This window comes from Corvus moneduloides, chromosome 7 (assembly GCF_009650955.1).
Source record: "Corvus moneduloides isolate bCorMon1 chromosome 7, bCorMon1.pri, whole genome shotgun sequence".
NCBI lineage: Eukaryota > Metazoa > Chordata > Aves > Passeriformes > Corvidae > Corvus > Corvus moneduloides.
The window spans coordinates 18,666,826-18,692,028 of NC_045482.1; the positions used below are offsets into that span (position 1 = coordinate 18,666,826).

The 25,203-nt window shown below is 39.1% G+C and overlaps 1 protein-coding gene and 1 long non-coding RNA gene across 7 annotated transcripts in view; both read left to right on the plus strand.

Annotated features, from left to right (window-relative positions):
- The window catches only part of LOC116446678, a 69,566-nt gene extending 63,332 nt beyond the window's left edge, over window positions 1-6,234 (plus strand). The window contains exons 4-5 of the long non-coding RNA XR_004241308.1: window positions 1,267-1,298; window positions 4,917-6,234. This is a non-coding gene — a long non-coding RNA (uncharacterized LOC116446678). The remainder of the gene's footprint in view (window positions 1-1,266; window positions 1,299-4,916) is intronic.
- Window positions 6,235-10,627: 4,393 nt separating this feature from the next.
- The window catches only part of LOC116446670 (neurabin-1-like), a 42,624-nt gene continuing 28,048 nt past the window's right edge, over window positions 10,628-25,203 (plus strand). For 3 of the 6 annotated variants that reach the window (XM_032114858.1, XM_032114859.1, XM_032114860.1), the window contains exons 1-3: window positions 11,037-11,142; window positions 11,664-13,529; window positions 25,005-25,137. In XM_032114858.1, coding sequence (XP_031970749.1) covers window positions 11,919-13,529; window positions 25,005-25,137 — 1,744 coding nt within the window. In that variant the 5' untranslated portion in view covers window positions 11,037-11,142; window positions 11,664-11,918. Of the gene's footprint in view, window positions 10,693-10,780; window positions 10,915-11,036; window positions 11,143-11,418; window positions 11,505-11,663; window positions 13,530-25,004; window positions 25,138-25,203 lie in introns of those variants that run through there. The other 3 variants (XM_032114855.1, XM_032114856.1, XM_032114857.1) reach the window with 3 other exon arrangements.

The following is a 25,203-nucleotide window of genomic DNA, read 5'->3' on the forward strand; positions in this document are numbered from 1 at the left end:
TGTATGAATTAGAATTTATTTTAAATGTAGACTTTTCAGTGTGATGTCTTTAAACCAACCCCTGCTTTTTTTAATTCATGTTCTGTAAAAAAAAAAGTTTTTATCTTCCTGGAAATCACTGTATAATTTTATTGTGAGGTATCAAAGTGTATTCTATCTTGAAAAACATAAAGAAATATGATCAGCAAAAATAAAGCATCAGACTAAAATATAACAGTGAAAAAATTCTGTATTATGTGTGAAATAAAGAGCTATGCTAATGCATACTAATGTTACATGAGTTTGGTCAGGCCTTCCTTTAACCAGTTTGAAAATACTTATCACTATATGTAAGTACATGTAATGTCCATATGCAAATTCTTGTATTATAAAGGTTCAATTCTCCAATCTGTAATTGGCTCTGGCTGCCAAGCAATATGCTAACAATGAATTTCATCTGCTTTTACAGCACATCTGTTAGTAGTGGATGACAGTCAATTGGAAGAACTGATTTTCCAAGCACTGGCACAAAATCAACTTTTTTCCCCCCTTGATTTCATTTATTTCCTGCTGGTTGAACATCCCAGCCTCCCAAAAGTGGTATCAGTTCATACTGGCCTTCACAACAGAGTGACATGACTTTAGGTTAAGAAGATGAATGTATTTTGAAGTGAACTAATAGGATTTGTTTGAAAAGGAATGAACAGATTACTTACTATAGTCTGGAAGTTTTCAGGTCTTTAAATGAGGATATATCTGCTGATGTGCAACACTACTCAATTCAAATACAAAACCTGAATGAAGAAAATATTTTTCAGGGACAGGGTGGAGAGGTCAATGTGTATTTCCACCCCTGAGAAAACACATGAAAAGCACATCAAAAATAAGGAAGCTTCACTAAGGGCAAGTCGTGACTGGCTGGTGACCTTCTATACAGGTTTACAGCAGTGGTGGGATGAGGGAAGATAGGCTGACATCATCTACCTGTCAAAAAGCACTCGACACTGTCCTACACAACATCCTTGTCTCTACAGAGGTGTGGATTTGATAGATGGACCACTCAGTGGATAAGGAATTGCGTGGATGGTCACACTCAAAGAGTTGTGGTCAGTGGCTCGATCTCAAAGTAGAGTCAGTAATCACTGGTATTCTTTAGGGGTTGGTATTGGGACAAAATTATAATATTTAAGAAAACACAGATTAAAAAAATCCTGAGTACCTAACTTTTATCTATGCAAATATCTAGCAGTGTTTCAATTTTCTTTCCTTTTTTTGCTTTCTTTGCAGACAAGGTTGGAAGCAGCTTCTTCAACATTCAGGTAAAAACTTACTAAGTTTTGCTGGGTTTTTTTTATTTAAGAGAATATGGTTCATATGAGGGATGTCAAACTAAATGCATTTGTATAGCAAAAATATGGAAGTAAATAAAGCCTAGGTTTTCTTGGAAATAAGCAGATCACATAGCTATCAAAAAAGATTGCAATGTGTTCACTTCAAAAACTTCATAAGAAATTGAACACATGCTGTATCTTGTGCTACTCATTATTTCTCCTTGTTTTAAAAATATGTAATGCTGATTTAAAAATATGTAATACAAAGAACAATGCAAAGAAACCCCAATCAATCAAAAAACCCCAAACAAACAAGAAACAAAAGCTACTGCTCTTTTTTATTTTAAAACTGTCAAAAAAGAAAGGGGTTTACTTCAAAAGGTTTTTTATTTCTCTGTAGAACAAGGTGTTAATCACCTTGTTGGACTCTAAGCTGGCTTAAAGACACTCTCACTCAGTGTATTTCTTCTGCAATGCATGCATGTAAACAATTGTTTCTGGCATGGAAGTTCATTGGAAGGTAAGTCAAAATAAGTTCACTATCAACATTTGGTTTGTTTCTGTTAACATCAAACTAAACAAGTTTGCAAGCTTTATCTTTGATGAATCTGCATGCCCTGAAACACTGGAGCCACAGATTGAGGGGTCACACTTGCATCTTCACGAAACACCACTAAGTGGTGCCTTCCCTTCCCCATCATCTGATTGAGATTGTGGCCTTGTATGCAAGGCCTTAGACAATGTCAAACAGAATATTAAAATCTAATATTTTCTTCTGACAAGGGTCTTCAGATAAATGGCATTTTTTCCACATTTGTTCCAGTGCTATAAATGAAATAATTCCATGCCACATAAATATGTTGACTTTTGTGAGAATTCAGATATTCATATGAAAATATTTCAAGACTAGCTTGAAGTGGCTTCTAAATTCTTCTGTAATAAACCTATAATAGAATAATAGCTGTATCATCTGTAAATAGTAAATCTACTACTAATAGATCATAGAACCTGTACTATACTTGGGAAGTATGATTTGGCCTGACTTACCCTCATTTTTGAGCATGTTCTAATAACATTTGAGCTGAACTGAGTTGCAGACACACTAACCCAAACAAGTTTAACAGATGGTACAATGATGACCTCACACTGTGGTCTAGACAGGCTAACACAATGACTGCATAATAGAAAGAAGCCTCCAGAGCAGGATAAAATACAGTCTTTGGTGAAGATGAACAGCAGAACTCTGGGGTATATAATAAATTTATACATTAAATGTAAGTCTGTTTAATAGAATAATAGTTTTTATTGAGATGTGATGAGACCACATCGATGGCTGCACTGGTTGGATAAAACAGAGGTTTGAGATTTTCAAACTTACGACCTACATAAACTGTGGATCTCCTCCATAGTCCTTAAGTCCAGCAAAGACAAGCCACATACACCTACTGACTTTAAATCTACTCTTAAGTGCTTTCCTTTGCAAGGATATTTTCCAAAACTGTTTTTTCGCTAAGCAGCAAAATCATGGATAGAAATGACTGGCATGAAACATGGTGATTTTTTTCTTTTGATGATAATTTTTTTCTTAAGAACTTTTATTTTAATGGTTAATCATCAAAATATCAATCTAACTCTGAACTGAAAGTTTCTTATTTTGTACCTTTAATTCAATTGATTTTGAAGTAAGAAGAAAAGTATTTTTCTGTTGTTTCTGGTGCCTAGCTCAGGGCTTGAGAGGCAACCCAGACAGAGGTGTGGTTAGTGGGCAGAAGATGTAGAAAAGGCCATGGCTGTGATTGATGACAGGTTTTTTTCACATGAACACCATCATGACAAATGGGAGAATATGTATTTTTGCACTTATTTAAGGAGCTTTGAGTCACAGTCTCTTATTTTAAAGACAAGGTGGCTCAATTCCTCTTTTTCATGTGTATGTATATAAGTACAGAAGAAACTTTGTGATGCAGCACAATAAGAACTTTTTTATAACTACAAGCTTTTACTAGGAATAAGCTAAGGAGAACAATGAACAAGCTGTGTAGCTCTCACCTAGTGACATCTAATAAAATCTTTAAATATCACCACAATGACACTCAAACAAGTTTAAAGAGAACACTTTACTCTTGCACTCCCATCCTGTACTTTTTCTAAATTTCCCTATAACCAGAAAGGGTCAAATTTCACAGTAGTGTCTATGAGTGTGGCTCCAGTGTTGGCAGAGCTGTGCTCATTCCCATCACCTGAAATGGGTGTGACAGAAACTACACCAAGCATAACCAGCTCAACACTTCTGCCTCAGTTTGTGGAAAGTGAACTAAGGCTTTGTGGCACACAGGGGAGCAGTACTACACAGTAAGGCCAAATACCCAGAGTCTGATTCCAGCAGAGTAAACTTGGTCATATTTTGAACATCTGTGAAGTCTAATGTGAATTGAATGTTAAGTAAATCAACTTATTTTATTAGTAGAGCACGGCATATTGCCATTTATTTCAACTCAACTTCTTTTCCACATCACATGCCTTTTGTGTATTTCATACATGCCTGAAAGATGCTATTTCTGGAATAATTTCCAAGGGTTTTGCTATGTTTATGGAACTGATTCTAGTATTCTTCCAGAAAATTTGGGTAGTTAGACCATGTGCACAAAGCTTTTGCAGCAGAGAAAAAAAGATCAAATCACGAGAGTGAAACAATCCAAAAATGACCCTGCTCAAGTTTAAAGTTCCTACTTTAGGCTGTACTGGGGAGTCTTTTGGTTTGGAAAACAAATGCTGAAAAATAACAGTAAAAGTCAAACAATTAAAGCACAAATAGGCAAGTTATTGAGCATTTGTTACTGCAGAACTGAATGTTGCCTAGTCTGGAACCTCAGAAATAATTTTGGGAAGAAACTTAGGAGCTACGGAGCAAGAAATATTTTCTGACTATTACTGATGTTAAGAAATGGGCAGCTGCTTAAAAATGCGCAGTGGCTTGGAATGTCAGCCCAAGCACTGGTGAAAGACTTGGTGGAATGGTTTGCAGCCAAAATCACCCAGTGCACATCCGTGCTTCCAAAACAGACCTTCCAAAGGCATGCTAGGTTATTGTGTGACCTGTAAATAGGACACATTAGCACACAAAAGGACTTGGGTTTCTGCTGGCAGTCTAAGTCTCCTTAGACCTAAGTCTTCCAAAGTCTCATTAGGACACCAATCTTTGGAAGGATTACAAACACAGCACAATTTACACTACCAGCACACTTTACCACAGGGCTATGATTTCCACCTAGAGCTATAGGGACAATAAATAGATCAGAGCTAGATTGTGCCTCAAGGCAAATCATCTGTTGATTCTACTGTCCTTCCTGTTATGTCTTGTGATGTTTTGCCGTACTCATTTACTCATCCCATAAGACATCCATGTGAGCAGCTCTGTGGTTTTATTTTCACGTTTAAATCCAGTTGCTATAATCAGCTTTTTTGTAACTCAACTGCAGTTGTTGTGACCATATTAAAGTACAGCTTTTCAGGCTCAGCCTGTAACTCTGCTATTAGAGGTTCAAACCTCAGAGTAGAGAAAGTCTATAATGAAAGTGAAGCTCTCTTTCATTTCCTATGATTCAGCATAGCTGTACTTGAGAATTACCTGGTTTTGCTTCCCATGCTGTGACATTTGAGACCTGCCCTCCAAGAGCCGGTGGAAGGCTGTGGACTTGTCAGCTCGACATTTTAGATGGGATCACAGTCATATCATCACCTCTGCCTTAGTGCTGGCTTGGAGGCAAAGATACACCAAGTGAGTATATGGAGTGGCTGTTAAGGGCTCTGCTCACAAACCTCATCAAAAGCACATTAATTTCAGAGGAAACATGATTTTATAATTATTTCACTGCACTTCAGATTAATTGAAAAGGCATTCTTCTTGTTTAAAGTCTTAACAAAAATATTAAGGATCATGGTGTAAGGAGGTACTAAATGCTGACACAGAATCTTTTGAAAGCAATAACTTGATTTCTGGCCACTAGTTGTACTACATTACTACTTCAATGAAGACACAGAAATAAGTGGTTTATCCCTTAAATGAGTACATCCACAGTGACTTTTGCTGTAAGAATAATACTAAGAATGATATAGGAGTGATCTTTTAAACAGTTTGTTTCTAAAAGATGTTTAGTTGAAGGTCCCTCAGTTTAGTAGTTCTCTCTCAATGGTATTTCCTGTGAATAGCCTTTCATCTTTCTGTTCCAAAAACAATAAGTGCAAAATAAGCTGGTGCTGAAGTCAGAAAACCTAGGAACCAAATTCTGAAATAGCTCTAGCTGTGACGCTAGGAAATCAGCCAGTCTGGTTCCAACCCCTGGGAAAATAGGAACTTCGGCCTGCCAATAAAAAGAACAAGCACTCGTTTATCTTCCTCGAGAGTACTGATCTGCATCTCGTGTATGTCTAATTGCATCAATATACTGTCAAAGTGAATCCCTTTGTGGTAGTCACCGAAAACAGTGACAACCCACCAGTTGCTAATGACGTTTTCAAAACTATTCTAGAAGTGACAAGGCAAATGTCTAATAGCAATTTTTAAATCAGATCAGATTTTTGAACAGGTGGTTGTCAGGTCTTTTTCCAATGTAGATGCAATTAATGCCTTCTATTCATCATGTACTATTCTTTTAGTCATCTTAGAATAGCATGAAGGTTGGTGATTGTTTCTCATAGATCACTTGTTTGCTTGGATTTGAGGAACTCAAGTTTCTTTTCTCCACTTGCTTTAGACCTTACAGTAGGAAAGACTTCAGTCATAAGTTTGCTATTTCTTAGTGCATCTGGAAAATGTATTATTGAATTCAAAACCTAAATTAAAAATAAGGGAGTGGGGGAAACATTCAGTTCAAGTGAAATGCAAATTTTTGTATTTAAAAGAAAAATAAAATCAGTTCCTGTAAATGCAAAATATTTTCTTTAGTCTAAATGTTTCACTTTATACATATTTTGTCCTGTAAAATATTTTTAAATGAGAAATTTATTTTCAAAATAAAAACTGAATGTTTTGATTTGGAAATGTCAAAATAAGCTCTAAATTTGACTAAAAATTATTTTCTCTTTGTGGTGTAATTTATAACCTATATCTAAATTCTATGGCCTATTTTATCTCATTCTTTTGTTTTCTCTTTATTTGATACAATTATCATTCAGACTTACCTATACAAGAAATTACTGAATTTTTGAAGCTAAATTTATTTCATGTAATGTTTCTTAACACTTTTTACTTTTTTCTATGTATATTCTAAATCTAGATGGTGTCAAGCAATATTGGGACTGACCGAATTTCAAAATACTGCCTTATTTATTTGAAAGTATTAATAATTGAAGGAAAGAGCTCACCTATATGTAAGATCATGCTTCTCCTTTTTGCTTTTTCTAATATAACTAATACTTCAGTATGAAAGATATGCAGTTAAAATGCTTCTGATTTGCTTTTAAACTGCATTGGTTTAGTTTTAGATGGCAGTCTAAACTCTAGGCTCTACTTGTCTCTTTGCTTATATATAGCTATGTTTTAAAAAATACTAGGGAATCCGAATATTAAAAATAAAGTCCCTTATTTGGACTTAATTTCAAAGGATTTAACATCATCTTGTATCTGAAAAATACATTGTGTGTTATGCATACATAAAGAGGTATAAAAAACATTTTGTGTTTCATATAAAGCTGCTTGGTCACACAAAAACTAGCATACCAGAGTAAAAGATTGTGCTCTGAACTCTAGTATTAAAGTAGCCAGTTACCCTCCCAATGTGTGTCTCTTGGCTGACTGACTTTGGTTTTAAAAAAGATGCAACTTCAAAATAAGGCTTTTCTTGTGACTAATACATGCATCAGGTTTCAGTCTTGTGTGGCTTACACAGGATTATCTAGAGGCTTATAAGGAGTGATCTCTTGCTGTAACCTTTCCTCTGATTGATCTTGCAAGGTTTTTCTTTCTCCTCTCTCCCTCCAGTTCTCTATTTTTAAGAAACTGGTAGGAATATAACTATTGTTGAAAACTCTCAGCCTGTGTCAAATCTGGTTGAAGCAGTTGGCCCATTTTCACAAGTCCTTGCAGAGCAGGAGACACTCAGATGCAAACAGAGACTGTACAACAGCATAATGTTTCTTGCACCGGAAATCAGTTAAATCAACAATAGCCAGAAACTTTATTTCTAAAAATCCTGTAAATTCTACAAAGCTGTGCCAACAGTACTGTGGTTGTGAGGCTGAAAAATGCACTCACAGACTTTTGTTTTCCAACAGCTTTCAGTGGGATGCTGTTATTGAGACTCCTGCCTCCTTGTCAGGCTGGCATCTGCTTTTTGTGCTTGAGAAACCCAGCATGGTCTTGAACCACCATTTCACACAATTCTACAGTGTGTTCATTTCTTTCCTCTCTTGTTCTTTCTCGCTCATGAATTTGACAATGTAGCAAGTAAGTCTGATGGTTTGGGCACTTCAGGAACGGGGCTTTTAAGGTGAGGAAACTGTTCAGTCTTCCCAGCAATAAATAATTGTCTTTCTTTTTTTAAATGGCACTTCGAAATTCAACTGAAATTCAATTTTACTTTGAGCCTTAGGAGATTCTTGAGACTTGAGAGATTCTCCTAAGTTTATCTCCAATGTGTCTTGGAGCTGTAACATAAGTTTCCTCAGTTTGTAAAAACCATTAGTAACGTGCTGAGAGGCCAGCTGTGCTCAATGCAGGTTTCAGTGGTGTTCCACCAACCTTCATTTAACATTCGTGGTTCTGTGGCCAGAAGATGTGGTCAGGGTATTAATTCAGAACATTTCTGGGGGACAGCATCCTGGGTGGGCTGTAGAAGGCTGTAATAGAACTAATAATTAATTAAATTCACCTTTCTGCAGAGAGCCTTATCCTTGAAGGACCTATTGCTGAGTGAACAAGCAGCAAAGAAAACATGCATTCATTAAATTTAATCCAGCAAGGTAGACACAGATGTGTAATTTTGGTAAAGGGTTAGGGTTCACCAGAATGGCCCCTCCCTGGAGCTTTGTATGACAGATATGTTGGGGAAACAACTGAAATAAACACTGTACCTCAGTGGTGGTTTGAACAACTGGGTTTATAGAAGTGCCCTCAATTTAATTTTTTTCTTGAAAACTTTTTCCTATTTATCTGTCTTCATTAGATTCATGAGTTCATATACAGCAACACTTTTTTCCCCAAGAAGATTTTGTGCTGCCAAGATCCTCCTTGAAACTCCTAATTTTTTTCCTAAGCTTAGGTAACAAAATGGAGATGCTTCTTCTTCAGTGCATACCATTTGCTTACTCACTGTTGTTTCATCATCTTTCAAGGAAAGCACCACAAACTGAATGTGTAAGATTCTCTTCCCAGGTTTTATTGCAGTTATTCACCATGATGAAATCATAAACTACGTCACCTTCCCAGACTTCTTGCTCAAAATCCGGAAGTATTTATCTTGAATCCTTCCCATCTTTTTAATCATTGTTTCTGTAAACGAATCTATCATTTCTTTCACATTCACATTGCACTCACTTAGAATGCAATTCAGAGTATTTCTCACTAGAAAACCTAGAAAATTGACCTAGGTAAATCCTGTCCTTCCTAAGCAGCATAACTAGGCAAAATAACCTGTATATTTTCCTAGTTAGGATGAGAAATTGTAAAGAAATAAGAGTCCTTTGATGCAATTAAATCTGTTTTCAGGATCTGTAATTACAATTCCTGCTTTCTCATTTATGGGAGAGTTCAAAACACTAGAGTATCTTCCTGCTCCAGCCTCTTTAAGCCAGCACCCAGTACAAAGGCCACTGGCTTTCCTGAGCACAGCTTTAGAGCTGCTTTGGGCTTTGTTTTTATGTTGTTCCTGAACTCTTGCCTTTTTTTCTGTGAACAGTCTCCTATATACTGCCAGGTTCCCTGAGCAGAATGCAGAATGTTCTCTGCCCATAGTGCTCAAACTGCTGAGCAACCTTATACTTACTTTCGGTTTGTGAAAAAAGCATTAGTAGCTTCTTGTGGATTATTTATTGAAAGATGGTGGTTAAGCCTTGCAATTTCAACCCAATCTACACATGCTATATGAAGGACCACGTCCATAGTATGCAGGAGAAAGATCACCTCTATGTGTTCTAAATAAGGCCTACATACTCAAAATAAGAAACATTTCTTGCTCTTACAGTGAAACTATCTGTATTAAAATTTTATTCAAAGTGGTATTACCAAGTGTATGTAAGACTGCTAATGGCAGATCTCGGTGAAATTCCACTGGCCCTGCAATGTTTGAAAACACAGACTAAGGTCTCAACAATGTTGTCCTCTGTTTTAGAAAAACATATCAATAATAAAATTTTATTTTCTTGTAAAATCATGATTAAGGCTAATTTCAAACAGTATAATAGATTTTAGAACATGCTGTGAAATATTCCAGGCATTGTGACTCAAAGTTAAGCCAAAGTCAATTGGGATGTCTGGGAGAATGTATAAATTTCCCCATATACTTGAGTAATTAACCAGTGAAGCTATGCTTTTCAAGGAGTTAAGTACTTAGACTTCTAAATAATTGTTACACAATCTGGTGCCAGGTGCCAACAACAGTTGCCAGGTAATTGGTAGCTACCAGTACTCTTCTGTGCTCTTCCAATTATTTTGTGTGAAGGAAGGAACTGCAATGGAAACAAAACATTCATCCAAATCCTTTCTTTAACTAACAAACAGGTTGAAGCCAGTGCTTTTATTTGGACTAACAAACGAAGAGAACTGGATGTATGGAACACTACTTGCAAAACTGCGGTTATTACTGCCTAGGGCTACCGATGACGAGCATGACTTTCCCAGTCTTGGGGAGCTGCAGTGACTTCCAGCCCGGGGTGCGTGCGAGGGAGCACAGCGGCGGGCTCAGCCCCTGGTCCTGCGCGGGTATGTCAGAGTATCCAGGAACGCGCACGGCGCCGCGGGTCCCGGCGTGGGCAGCAGCTGCGCGGGGGGGCCGGGCGCTGCCTCGGCTGTGGACCGCTCCTGTGCTCGGGAGAGGCTAAAAACTAAATTTTTGAAATGAAGGGGAGGGGGAAGAAAGTTTGGCACTGTTGTTACTTCCAGCTGTCAGAGCTTCAGTCGTGACAGCTGTCGCGACTCTTCCCTCCCGGGAACGGCGCTGCTTTGCGGTGAAGCGGGGGATGCCGCTCCCCGCGGCGCGCTGGCCGCTCGGGCTTTCAAAGTAGCGCGCAGCTCCACAGCAGCTCGGCGCTCGCGTGTCTCCAGCATCCCTCGCCCCACCGTCTCCAGCTCCCCCAGCGGACGGACCGGTGAGCGTTCCGCACCCACCGACTCTGCCCCGCGCTCCCAGCATCCGGCGGCTCCGCGCCCGCTCGCCTCGCCGACATGGTATCACCCGAAACCCGTATCCCGCTATAGCGTGGTATATCCCGGCGCGGGAGGTGCTTCCCTCGGGCCGGTCGCGCCCGCCGCCCCCCAGCCCTTCTCCTCCCTGGCACTGAGAGAGAGGAGCAGGGGCGCGCCCGCCGCTCCCTCTCTTTGTGTGCGAGCGAGGGAGGGAGCGCGCGCGGGCGGGCCCGAGACACAGCGCGGAGGAGGGCGCGGAGCAGTGTGAGGCCGGGGAGCGGCGCGGGCGGGCGGGCGGCGGTTCGGAGCGCGCCACGGGGGCGGGAGGAAGGTGGAGTGAGGAGCGCGGGGCGGCGGCGGTAGGGCGGGGGGGTGGGAGGGAGGGAGGAAAGGCGGGCGGCTGTGCTGGCGGATAATGATGGCGTGGTGCGTGCGGCCGCTGGGCGGCCGGGAACGCTGAGGGGAAGGAGGCGGCAGGACCCCCGCCCCCAGGTAGGCTGGCTCGGAAAGTTTGGGGCGAGGTACCGGGGCGGCTCCGCTGCGCGCCCCACAGGCCCCACGGCGCAGAAGCGCCGCCACGGGGAAGCCCCAACTTGGGGCCGAAACTTGTGGTTTCCCCCGTTCCGGGCGGCGCGGGGCGCCAGGGCCCCTCCGACCCGCCCCGCCGCGGTGCTTGCTTGGGGTCCGGCCCGGGCCCGGCCTCCCCCGGGCGGCAGGAAGGGCCGGCGCTGCCCCCTCCCCCGCCGCCCGACCCGGCCTGGCCCAGCCCGGGACGGCCCTTAGCGGAGGGGCGGCAGCCGGAGGTGGCGGGGGGGCCGCCTGCCGCCGCCGCATCCCCCCGCCAGAGCCGCCAGGTCGGTGCCCGGGGAGCAGCTGGGTCCTTGCGTTCCGGAGGACACAATGGGCTTTATCCCGCAGGGAGGTCTTGGACTGCGATTCCCACCCCGAGTTTCGGATTCGTGTCACACGCCGGCGAGGCCCCGAGTTAATGGAAACTCTCTGTCTCTCTGCAGATGGCTTTCCGGATACCGCGATCCGCGCTGGGGATAGCACCCGATGTGGCCATTCATGAGCTTTGATTTCTTTCTCTCTACGTAGAGTCTCCTGCGTTCCATTTCAGTGCGAGCGGGGAGGCTGGCTGAGTGAAAGGCTGCTTTTGGGATCTTCTGTGGGATCTACACTGCCTGGTGTTGGAGGGTGGAAGCTTTGTGCTAGGGAGTCGTTCTTCCCTTTCTTCTTAAGGAGTGGAGAGAGCTTTCTCTTCAACAATGATGAAAACCGAAGGCAAGGGGGAAAGGACTTTAAGAAGTGCTTCTCCACACCGAAATGCTTACAAATCTGATTTCCATGCTATCAAATGCTCTTTTGATGGTGTAAACAATCCTGATAATGCTTCAAACAAAACAGGCTTGCATCAGAAGCTGAGCACCTCTTCCAATGGAGGGGGAAGTGACCCACACAGTCGAGGCAGAGCTGCCACTTACGGCAATAGAGTACACAAGATCAAAAATATGTTTTTGCAAATGGGAAGCTCTTCCTCCACAACCTCTTGTGAAAGCAGTCCACCTGCTGAGACCAAACTAATCAGCCGGGCCATGGCAGCAGAGTATGGATCTTCTCCAGGTAGTCCATCTTTTCTCATTGTTCAAAAAAATAATCTTCTTAATACAACTACCAGCCCCAGCAGCGGTCCTGTGGATTCACTGTCTGTGTCTTCTGCTGCTGACAAAGTCATCCGTAGCAGCGATGAGGCAGACTTGGACAAAGTTGCCCTGGCAGAAAAATTTTCAGAGACCAGGAAGCTCTTCGAGAGAAATATAAAGCAACGGAGCTCAGTGGACAGGTATTCCCCCAGCAAATGTGAAAGAAGTGAAGATAAGAGGAGACATGGTTCAGCTTCTGATTGCAGCAATGTGGTGGACCACTTCAGTTTTAATACAGAAGCAAGTCTTCCAGTTGCACTGGAGAAAGCTGAAAATCAAAGTAATGAGGAGTTGAAGCAGCAACATTCTAATAGTGGTTCCAAATCTTCCCTCCTGAATGCAGGGCCCATTTCTAGGAGGCTGGAAAGCTTTCTGGGTGACAGTGATACTGAAGAATCCAAAGAAACTTCCAAAAATGATAGTTCTCCAAATCAGGACCCTTTGAGAGGCCAGCAGAGTTTGAATTCGTCTGCTGTTGCTGAAGGATGTCTGGAGAAGGGTGCATTCCCCAAAGGGCCTGGGATCTGCAGAGATGAGCTGAGCGAGGCACTTGGAAAAGACAAAAGAGAGCAACTGGTACTTGAGACGAGCCCGTGGAATATGGGCAGTGTGCGTGGTCAGGAGGCTCAGCAGACATCAGATAATGTTTCCTCCTGGGTTTCTCCCACAGAGGGGGCTTGCACAGAGCTGGCTGCACAAGATGAAACCTCAGGGCATGAAAAAGAAGGTTTGGAGAAAGATCACACTGATCAAGAGAATCAGAAGCTCTTATGTCATGTACAGGAAGGGAAGAGAAGCGACTATGCCTTGGAAGTGGTAGAAGAGTTTATGGATGGCAGCAAGACCAACTGGGAAGAAGAAAGAGATGGGATGTCTGTAAGAGATGGTCCAGTTGCACAAGTACAGCATGTAGTAGAGCAGGAAGAGGATACTGAAGAAGAGGAGCAAGTGTTGGAAAAGCAAAGTGAGGACTTCAGTGATCTTGGAATAGAGAATGCAGCTTTTGCTGATGACAGGGATACAGAGCCAGAAAACCAAGATCCTGAAGGCAAAGAAATTTTGGAGAGAGAGGAGGAGTATATGTATGACAGTGAATATGAGGAGTTTCCTGGACTTTCTGAAGAGGAAGATCCAGAGCCAGACCGAAAAGTCAAGTTCTCAACAGCTCCTATCAAAGTAAGTACATTTGAATTTTCTTTCTTTTTTTTTTTTTTTTTTTTTTTAATTGTTTTGCAGTCAAAAGTACCCAGGAAATAGATTTCGTGGGGTTTTTTTTAAACTTCTAAAAACCATTTAAGAAGTGTAAGTTTACAGGTTGTATTCAACACCAAGTATGAGAGAAGTTAAAACTTCAGAGAATTTATTAATTAGTCACAAGTGATTTCTCAATTACCGCTGCTTCATAAGATAGTGTAGTGAAGCACATAAGATTTTACTTGCTGGACTTTTTCAGGAGCATAAATCTTTTAGGAGTAGATACAAACACATGACCTTTAATACTTGCCTTCATTTGTTTAAAATTGAAGCATTGCATTAGGAAGGATTATTTTCAGTTTTCCTTCTGGCACAAAAGTTTTAAAAAAAGCCCCAAACAAAACAACAAAACCCCCCATAGAAAACGTTCATATTCAACTTCAGATTCGTTTATGGAATTAACTATAAGAAAATATTAAATGACTGGTTCTTGTATTTTAAGATTCTAGAATTTGCTCCAATAATAACCATGTGTACATTGTTTGGTTTTATTACTGATTGGTACTAAGATCTAGGAGTGTTAACATGAGTGTTTTGGAATTACGAAGTTGCAGAAGTAAAAGTTAGAGAGCAGACTGGATAATGAGGAGTACTGTAAGTTATAACTTTAACAAATTAAAAAGATTTATGTGTTTTATCTTCCCCCACCAAAAGTACTCACAAATAAGTCAGTCCACAACTCAAGCTAAGTTTACCCATAGTCTCTTGCAGACTTGAATTACTCTAGTCTTTCTTAAACTTTGGAAGGAGAATTGGGAGACATGGACCAGGACGGAATGGGAAACTGTCCAGGCTTTCCTCAGGATACTTCTCTTTTACTATTACATGAATGAAAGATATCATCTTTAATAAACAGCTTTTACACTTTGTTCGTAGAGAGTCAGGGCTCACTTTTACTGGTCAGAGGGATGTAAAAATTTTGTTGACTCTTGAACTTCCCAGAGTAGAAAGCTTTAATTTCCTAGCTTGCTAAACACACACCGGTGCTGTACCCCAGAAAATGTTTTGACTGTGGCAAAAAAAATTGGCAAAATGTGAGTTTTGTTGCATGTGGGTTTTTTTATAGTCTCTTCGAAGACAGGCTGACTTTATATGGCTTTCTTCTAGTTGATACTGCTTTAGTGGTGACCTGGAGCAGTGAAGGGGAGAGCGCTGCTATTGAAAACTGCACAATGAGTCTGGTGAGGGCTGGGAGAGAGCCGGAGGGGCATCAGTCCATTTCTACATGCGTTTGTGCACTCAGTATCTGAGCAAAGTGCCGTGTAGAGTCTGCTGTAAATGTGTGTTGAGTGACTTTCTGCTGTAGGCAGGGTTTTACTGATCATTGCTGATACCCTACTGAAGCAGTGGCTGTTAACAGACTTCAGCTTTCTCTGCTATGTCTATTCCACATATAGATGAAAGCATTAGTAGAGATCTCAGTGCCAGCTGTGATGGAAGCTCTCTTGTAGACAAAACTCAGGTTTGGTAACAAGCACTGTTCAATTATAGCTGCTCCTCTGAAAGCCGCAGGAACCAACCTGTCTCAGATTATCATTTACACAACGGAGAGATGAACGGTTAGAAGCAACTGTTACGAGTTTTCAATGAAAAATAACATAGTTCTTGCCATAATGCCCCACTTGGATTGGCAGAATAAACTGTGCTCAATAGCAATATGGTCATTGAAGATACTTTTTAAGGCCCTTAAATTGAAGCTTGTGACACTTGCCTTCCTTTATCCCTTTTTAGTGAAACTTGACTGTATCTTTCCTATATTGGGTATAAGGATCTCTTTCTGTATGTCATTTTCAATAGGTTTCCCCCCTTTGTTCCTTTTGCCTAAGCAATGATTTCTGTTCCCATGTCTACCATTTTGCTTCATGTTTTCTATGATCCTTAGTGGGAATAAGTCCTGGTTACATGGGTTTTGGGTTTTCTACTCAGTGAAATAAAGAATTCCAACTTTTTTTGTGCTTACCCAGAATTTCCTTTAGTTGTGTATTTTTAATATCTCAATAACCTTTTAGAAAATCGCAGTTTTGCCTCACAGAAGGAAATGTCCCTTTCTTCATAGATTTTGGTGCATCTTAAATTGGAAGAGAAAAAAATCTTAAGTGGTAGCTAAAAGATTATTTCTGGTCCCCACCACGGCTTTGAGCAGTGCCATAGTGAGAAATGTATCATAGTAGCTTCTTTTTTCAGCTTTATTTAGACTAACAAGTTTGGCTAAAATGTGAGTGCCATTTTCAGACATTCATAGCCACGAGAGAAGGTCTGTGATTCTCCTCTTCACAGATGCTCCTGAGCAAGGCCAGGCTGCCCTTGCATTTTTGCTGCTTTCATTCTGCACCTCTCTAGTGATTACAAAGAAACCGTCAACATCTCTTGCAGTCGCTGTTTAGCAGGTAGAGTTGAAGAATTCAAAACGTTCAGAATGTATTGGGCAAGAAAACGCACATTCTCAGATCTTCAGTGTTCTGCAGTGATGGAGCTTTGACCATTGTGTTTGAAATACACAAAAGGGAAGTTGGATATGTCTGTAGGTAATGGATAGAACTTATAGGCACCTTAAAAACAGCATTTATGCTGCTGCAACAAAGAGAACTTGATTGAAATTTCTGTTTCAAAGCTTCTAGTCTGTTCTAAAATTGGTAAGGCCTTTGAGTAAAATAAAAAGACTGTGGAGCTCCCAGGGGGTATATAAGGTAGCTAACACTGTTAGCACTGCATCTGACCCGTGATGGAGATCCATAATTGTTGACATCTGTAGGAGGGTTTGAGAACATAATTTGATCTGATAATTTCAGGAAAGATGGAACATAATTACACAAATACTCCATTATTTTGTGTTGCCCTGTGCCTGTGAAAGCAAGCACAGATGAGACTTCTAAAAAGAAATGTTTCAATTCCATAGAAGCTGTTGAGAAATGACATGTGGGATTTCTTACCTGCCACGGGTGACCAGGCTCTCTAAGTCCTGTTGCTGTTTGATCATTCCAGACCCTAAGGAACGTTTTATCTCAGTTCTTGTTTCTCCTGGAGTAGTTTAGAGAGTGATACGTATGTACAGTTACTAGCAGAGCTTCGCAGCCTGGGTGTGTGTTACAGTACATGAGCAGTTTTTAGTCTCTTGTTGCCACAGACAAAGCCAGTAAGGAATGTAAAGAACACTTAGCTGTCCAAGGTGTTTGCCAAGGAACTGAATTTGCCTTTGTCTTAAAGTTTTCTGAGTAAACTGTGTAAACAATCAGCATTACACACAATGCAAATAACATCAGGTAACTCTGCTGTCACCCCTTTTCATTTCATTTTGCCTTTGTACTATAGACATCAAACTTGCTTTCTGTTATGTTATTACCTTGAAAGGCTTTAATTAACATAAATGTAATGACTGAGTGCTGTTTGGTATTTGTAATTTTGAAACTTCCTGTTGAGAAAACAAATGCTTGTTTTCAAATTGATTTCTTGAGATGTTTTCACCTCTGACCAAGTCGAACTTTGTTCTCAAAACTTTTAATGGCACAGTGACTAACTTCTGCAATGATATTTATGATTCTTCGAAATTCTATAGCTCAGGTAAGCTGAAAAGATAGTACAGCTGGTGTTTGCTGTTTGCTTCTGTTCACTTATCAGTGATACCTAATTTATGTTGCCTGGGAGTGTCTCTTCCCCGCTTTTTGTGACTAGTAATATATTTTAAGATGGTTTAGTCAAGAAAACAGTTTTAAAAAGTAAACAGAACAACCCCCAAACCTTCATATTTTCACAGCTGAGCATAAATTTATTTCATAAGGAACCTGAAAGCAGTTTCACAGTTTGTGTGTTGACCTAACCAGTCAAGTTTCAGCTGCTTCTGAGAGTATGGAAATCCTGCATAATATTGCCATTTGTCTTGCACATCACAATAAAGCTGTTTTATGTATAGCTGGGCACAAATGGTAGGGTTGTTCAGCCTGTCCTACTCTTCAGCGTTTTTAGTACAAAACTGCTTACTGTGGAAGTTAATGAAGAACTAAATGAACATAACCCTTGAATTAGATTTCCTGTATGACAGCATACTTGCAAATGCCTATAGGAGATGCACAAATTTTCTAGATCAGTGTGTAGACTCTTGAATACTGTTTTAAGACAGTGTTGTAGCGTAGTGCTTCAGCTTCCTACATCCTCTGATTTTTGAACTGTTCACTTGTGTACTTAGGATGTCGTACACAGAAAGGGATACAAAATACACTAACTGCTTGGAGATACCCAAACCCTGTAGTTTCTTTGGTAATTGGAGAATTGATGGCTGGTCAGTTGTTTGTCAGCCATTGCTCAAGCACTTCAGTAAAATACTTCTGTGGCATTAGAAACAAATATGTTGGTGAGGGTTGATGAAGGAAAATAGAGATTTGATTTGAGACTAGAGTTAAACAAAATTGACTTATGTGTGGGAATTAATCTTTTTTTTCTTGACACAAATAATGTGTTTTTCCATTTTAATTTGGGATCTTTTCCAATGACTTTGTTTAAAGTCATAGATTTTAATTGTTTTGAAGCTCTGTTTATCAACATTGTAACATTTGTAACTTAACATCAAAACAGCTTTTCTTCATATTTTCATCTCAGTCTCTCCACAGTACTTTTCAGTGACTTTTCACAAAAAATAATCTTGTTTTGTTCTGCCTGCATGTGAGAGCATGGCATTCCCGCAACTTACACTGAACAGTATGAGAAGTTAAAAACATGGATAATAACTGGAGGAAGAATGTATTTTCACACACATACAAAATCTTTTTGTGGGTTTGGGGTTTTTTTGAGAAAAGATAATCTTTAAACCCTTATTGAAAGTTCAGTATTCATATAAGTTAAATGTTTATTAAGCCTAAGTGCATTTAATTGCATGTATAGGTTTACCTGTGTTACAGAGCTCTGTATCGAGTATTTCTGATACCTTTATGGTCCTTGTTTTTTGATTCTATGGTGGTTGTTCAGCTCTCTGGAAAAAAGCCTGTCCTCACTCATTCTCTTTTCAGTCCCTTCAGCTTCTAACTTCCTAGCAATTTCACCTGGATTTGACAGGAAGGAGAAAGGGGTTTTTAAAGGTGTTTTGAAGTACAGATTGGTTTGTGGAAAATTAGCACTTTTATCAGAGTTGCATATTCATGGACTCACTGATGACAGGGCTGCAGCTTAGTTTACTTGTTCTTTTTGGCTTAATGTTAGCTGATCACTATGTATGCCCAGCCTGTGTTGTCTTTTGCTCTGAGAATAGCTGTGGGGAACAGGAGGGAGAAAAGGAGATGAATATGAGGTACTTGAGGGTTTCATGGAAGACAGAAGAAAAACTGAGGAGGTGGTGGAGGTCAACAAAGATAAGCAAATTTACAGGAGACAAGTTCAGTAGCTCAGCAGTTAAGTTGCTGAAAGATTCAGTGTCTTTTTTGATGATAATTACTGTTATTAGCATGTGAAAATACATAACCTAGCCAGGTAAAGAATGAACAGGCAGTAGCTGAAACTTTTTTGTAGTTTACCTGTGGAGAGATGGAAAAATAAATTATCCCTTTCCATATAATTCTAACAAAAAGGAAGGTGAACACTAAGAAGGACATCAGTAAAAAGATGCTTGCCTGTATTTTCTGAGTACGTTCTGTAATCTTGTGATCATGAGGATCGTGCAGAGTTTTTTATGGGGTTCTTATATTTTTATTGAGTAGAAAAGTATTATGCAATGGCAAATGCTTTAGATTTATTTTTCAGACATTTTCTTTCATCACTTTCTGTTGTGACTTGGTGTAGTGAATTGACCCTTTTTTTTAGATCTGGGGTATTGATGATTGCTAATGACAGTATTAATGCAGATTAGTTAATTGAGTTGATCTGGTATGGAAGGGTTATTTTGTTGTTTCTTCTTAAGGTCTTTAGAAAACAGGTGGACTATTTTTGTGTTCACTGCTGTTCTTTTAAAATTCCCCATACCGATTTGCTTTCTGTTTAGATTTGGTCAGGTCAGGATTTTTGTTTTGGTGAATACTAAATAAATACATGTGTATCTGTGTGGATCACCAGGCGTAAACTGTTGGTACCAAGACACCTGTGGAGTTTACAGAGGTTCATAACTGAATCGCTCTCTTTATATACAAAGTCTTTCAGGAGCTAAGATTTTTTTTTTTGCTCCCTTTTATGTAGTATTATGAGTAGTTTTTGCTTCTTCTGGTCATATGTTACTTATTTTGGAGCCTTTCAGTCTTTTTGTCAGTCAGAGAGCAATGCCACCTCACCTTGAGTTGCTGGAGGAGTACAACCAGGTCATGACAGAGCTCTTCTTCTGCAGATGGAGATCATGGATTATCTCTGAACTTCTTCTCTGAATATCTGAAATGAAATAAAATCAGTGCTCTGAATCTGAACGGATTATTTTCTTTGTCTTTAATATTTTTTCCACTGGGATTTAAAAATTAAATACCTGAAAGTGAATGTTTCTCCTTCTCGAGTAGGTAGCATAACCTGACTGAAGTAGATACCATATTGTCTGTGTTATTCTTTAGCAGGCTACAGTGATTTAGCTCCTGAAGTGAAAAACAGAACTAAAGAATAAATTTTACTGGTTGTATTGAGAATTAAGTAGAGACTTATGGGACTGGTAAAAAAACTGGTTTATTTAGGATTACATTGTCTATATGAAATTGTCTGTTTTGTGTATCTGAAGCAAGATTGCACTTTTGCCTTTCTGTAAACTGACTTGGTTGGGGTTTTTGATTAAGTCATACAGAGCTGCAAGAACAAGGACATAAGTGTGCACAGCCTGCCTGTCCACCTGCTGGGTAACAGTATAATGGTTTATAATACCAACCTTTAACAGTTGCCAACCATTCTGAAAACTTTTTGAAGAAGAGTAAAGGTGTGAGTATTTAATAAATAAAATAAAGCAAGGTATTTCTCTTTGCTGCTTCTATCATTATATAGCATGAATTGAGTTAAATTGGATATATGCAATTTTTACTTAAAATATACAAAGTAGTGCTAATAAAATACTAACCATGTGGCTTTTGGAAGTAGAGGGAAGAATAAGGTAGCGGTAACGAGATGTCTGCTTGAACAGAAGAGGGAGATTGTAAGAGTAAACTGTAAGGTGTACATTATAGTTCAGTCCTACCTCCGTGCTACTATTTCAAATGATTATTCATAGGCACTTCACATTTTGCCAGGCATCACAAAGGCCTCAATTTGGAAAGCTGAAACTGTTTGCTATTGGATAATTTTCCCTGAGCTTTAACTTGTGTTTTGAATGTTTGGCTTTATGGAGTGTCAGTAAACTGGCACGTTCGAAGCGATAGCTTGTTTCAGAAGCAGGTGAACCAAGGGGTGTGGTCCTGGCTGGGTGTGCTCCAGGCAGAGCATCAGTAACACTTCGGGGCCTCTCTCAGATGTTCAGTGTTGCTTTAACTGCCTGTGCAGGTGTTGTGAGGCTTTCCAGCAAATACTGCAGGATTACGTGAGAACTTTAAAGTGATGTTGATGTTGCTTCCATTCTAATTAGTTGGAAGCCCTTCTGGGTAGTTCCTGATTTCCTAATCTGACTGTTTAATTACTTTTGTAATGTTCTGGTTTTCATTAGGCACAAACAAATCTATATACTTAGAAATGAATGTTGGGAGTGGAGGTCCTTGGACTGTATTTTATTACTCTCTAGCACTTTCATGCAAGCACATGGTAAATTAGTGTTCGTCCTCTAAGTAATTAATATTCTTCTAAAACTAACATCATACTTAAGTAGACCTTCTTCTGTTCTGTGAAGAGTTTGAAGTATGTGAAGGTCATTGTTGTTTTTCTGTGATAATTCTATTTTCTGTGTTAGCACTAACATGCTATAGGAAATTTTTTAGTTCTGTAACAGTTACAGGAACTGAACAGTAGGATCTTTTACACAGTAGGTTGTGTTGGTGTTTTTTGTGTGCTGGTCTTGAGGATGGCTAGATTAGCGTCTTCATAGAAGATGCAAAACCAATTTTTGCATTCAAAAAGTGATTAATTTTTCTGGTGTGAAGAATGCAGCTAATTTTCTCTCCAGATAAATATATATGCTGTTCAAGCACTAAGTATATTTGAAAATTTACTCTTATGTGCCTTAACAATTCAAATAATTCTTAAAAATTCAGCCCTCTGTCAGAACTGTTTTGGATTCAAATTAATTGTATCCATTCTGAAGGAAGAAGGTCCTGAGTGAAAAAAAAAATTTTTTTTCAGATAGCATTTTGCCATTTATTAGCTTGACAGCATCCAAAAGTTAGTAATGTTAGGGTAACCTCCTGGATATATAACAAGCTACAGTAAAAGGTTTGTGAAATTCACATGGTTTCCACTGTAAAATTCATCTGGTTTCCCCTATGCTGAGACAATAATTAGTGTTTGCTAAAATATATCTTTTAAAAATACCAGTTGCACATTAATAATTTTACAATCTCTAGCTAGCAGTGGCTTCTGAATAGTAAGATTAGAATTTCTTTTGTCTGTAATGCATTAGATTTAGTGACTGAACCCTGCCAGGCACGGTGCAGGGATGGACATGTTTAGCTTTCTCATCAGTCTTCTAAACTGTGAACTTGTATTATTTATTATCCACGTTTTAACTGTGTTTAAATGTTACTTTTGCTGCTTGGCAAGAACAGCTTGCTGACCAGTTTTGTATTTTCTATATTAATATCAACATTTTTACTTTTTCTCTCTCATAAAAGATGAACACAATGTTATGATTCCACATGTACACAATAAAAATTTCTGTCTTCTACCCTTGACTCTTCAGTCATAGTTTTTATAGTTTGCTTTTGCTTTTCTTTCTGTTATTGCAGTGTTGGCTTCTGGTTATAAGTTTTGCGTTTCCTCTGTTCTTTGTAAATTGATGCTTTTCCTCAGGATTATTTTTCTGAAGTTTAGAGAGGGGTGTGTTGTTACTATTTTGAAATGGGGCTATATGCTTTTAGTTGTGAGGTTATGGTTTTTAGAATGTTATCCAGATGTTCTCATACACTTGTCATCTGTCACTTTAAGGCAAAAGTATAAATTCTTTCTCTTAGTGGATTCCTCAGAATTGATTTCAGATAGGCTTTTCATAGAAAGCTAGTATGCATAAATATTAGTAGTCTTCATTTGTATAGATATGTTTATGCTATTATTTTATTAATAACAATTATAAACATCGCTGACATCTAAGGGACCACTAGTTTTAAATTCTATTATCTGCTTCTGGCAGATGAGCAATTCCTATGATCAATTTTGTATAAAAATGAGCAAATTCCATGAGACTCCCAAGTACAATTCTATTACTTTTAAGCTGGAAAAATAAGAAATAATTTTTAGAATTTCCAGGGATATTTTAATGCTGGTGGCCCAAGAATTGCAGAATACATAATACTGTTGTTATGGTGCAATTTTGCTTCCCCAGATTCCAGCACTTTATAAATTGTTGTGGAAGGAACTAGTCATCCCTGTGGTAATGTGATTCTTCAGTAGATAGTAACTGCTTGCATCATCTTCTGCTCTGTTAGACCACTGAGTTGTAAAGAACTAAGAAAATACAGTTGTTGCTGTCTCCAAAATGAACTACTGCCATTCTCCACATTTTGCTCATTCAACCATTTGATAGTTAAGAGATCTTTTTAAAATTTAGTTGTACTGTTAATACTAGATTATAGGTATACTAATTTATACATTTTTTTCATGCCCTGGTATTTGATTTGTCCTCAAGAAATTAAATATTCTCACTAACAAGTTATTATTTGTCTACTCATGAACTTCCTTTTTATTATTAGTTTAAAATTGATCTTATTATAATTTGACTGTGTTTTTGGAGATACTGCTTTTTCTATTGGGATGAAAAGTAAACAAACTAGACTGGTCTTGTTCCAAAGAGAGAATAATGCTTCATGAAATGCTTCTGCTGCATATCCTGTTTAGTGATTTGGGGCTGAGGAGGGTGATTGGTTTAAAGAACTTGGCCACTTTTTTTCTGATAGTGATAGAGTAAGACCATTTAGATGGTTTTCTTTGTCTGTTTTGCAGATTTTTTCTATAAAGTTCATGGAAGACATACTGTAAGTGTGACCCTTGTCTTTCTGTGTCCAGTTGTTGCCTACTGGTGTCTGTATGACAGTCACAAGGAGTTTGTTTATTAACCTTTATGCAAAGCCTTTATGCAAGGCTTCAGAAGAACAGCTTTTAAGGAAGGCTCTTTTATTGTGGAAGACATAAAACTTCTGAGAGTGGATTTCTTCCCTTTTAGCCAAGTGGATCTAGTCTTGCTTTCTTGCTGGACTGACTATATGGCCATGCCTCATTTCTGGAGTAGATGTTTTGCAGGGTTTGGGAAGAGTTTGTGACACTGATCTCCAGTTGTAGTCTGAAGGTGAAGCAGTAGGCTCCTCGTGGGAAATACTGAATTATATTGGTTGCTTTTTGATAATGTTTCAATGACCATTTTTCTGTGTCTGAGGCTACTGCTCTGCCGGGCTAAAGCTGTATACTAGTGAATGTAAATTCACAGGGAAAATGTTGATTACAGTTAGTACTGTTGTATTTACATAATTACAGTTACCTGTCTAGGTAGGCTTAACAGAAAATACAACAGTTGCAAAAATTTAGTAAGCCAGTGTAAATGAACTTCGTGTCAGCGCTGCATGTTCTTGATTAGGGGGATGGCTGCTGCAGCTGCAATTTGTGTTTTTTGTCTTACAGTGATGTTGAATAAAACATTCAGTGCCTGCAAAACATTTAGCAGATAAACCTTATTTCTTGAGATAAATGAGGGTGCTATATTATTTTTCCATTTTTTTCTAACTTATTAATGTAAATACAATTAATGAACATGCTGATATGTAAGATTAGCCCTGTTACATGTAGCTTATTCTTCCTTTATAGATTTCTGTCTTAATTTGTGTTGTTTGTTTATCTTTTATTTTTAACAATTCAGAAACTCAGCTGGAGTGATTACTAAAAATAGTAATGTATGTAGCAAGGCATTTCCTTTTCCTGGGAAACTGCGTGATTCCCTTGCAAAATGAGAAAACTACATCTGTTTGAAATACTGCAATTGGCAGATGGTATGGGGGAGGGGAGAAGAGAGGAAGGATTTGGTGGAATGTAGTCATAAAAAAAAAGTCACACGATATCAAAGAGGAGCTGACTGATTTCTTTTAACTATTTGGTGCATTTGCAAGATAAAATCTGTTAAAATAATTGTTTTGAAACTTTTAAAATGTTACTTCTGTGCAAGCTGGAAACTGTCTGACAACAGCAATATTTATTAAATTGATGGTTGTTTAGAAAATGAGATCTCTGAAAATACCACTTTAATTTCCTTACTGATTGTCTTTAAATTATATGATGTTTGAAAGGAGGTGAGAAGAAATTTAAAAAGTTTTCTGTTCCATTTCTTAGGTTTTCAGTACTTACTCAAATGAAGACTATGATAGACGTAATGAAGAAGTTGACCCTGTGGCAGCCTCAGCTGAGTATGAACTTGAGAAAAGGGTGGAAAAAATGGAAGTGTTTCCTGTGGAAATTGAAAAAGGTGCAAATCAAACCTTGTACATTTGCAAGAGATACTATGGGAACAAAAGATAAAAACATTTTAAAC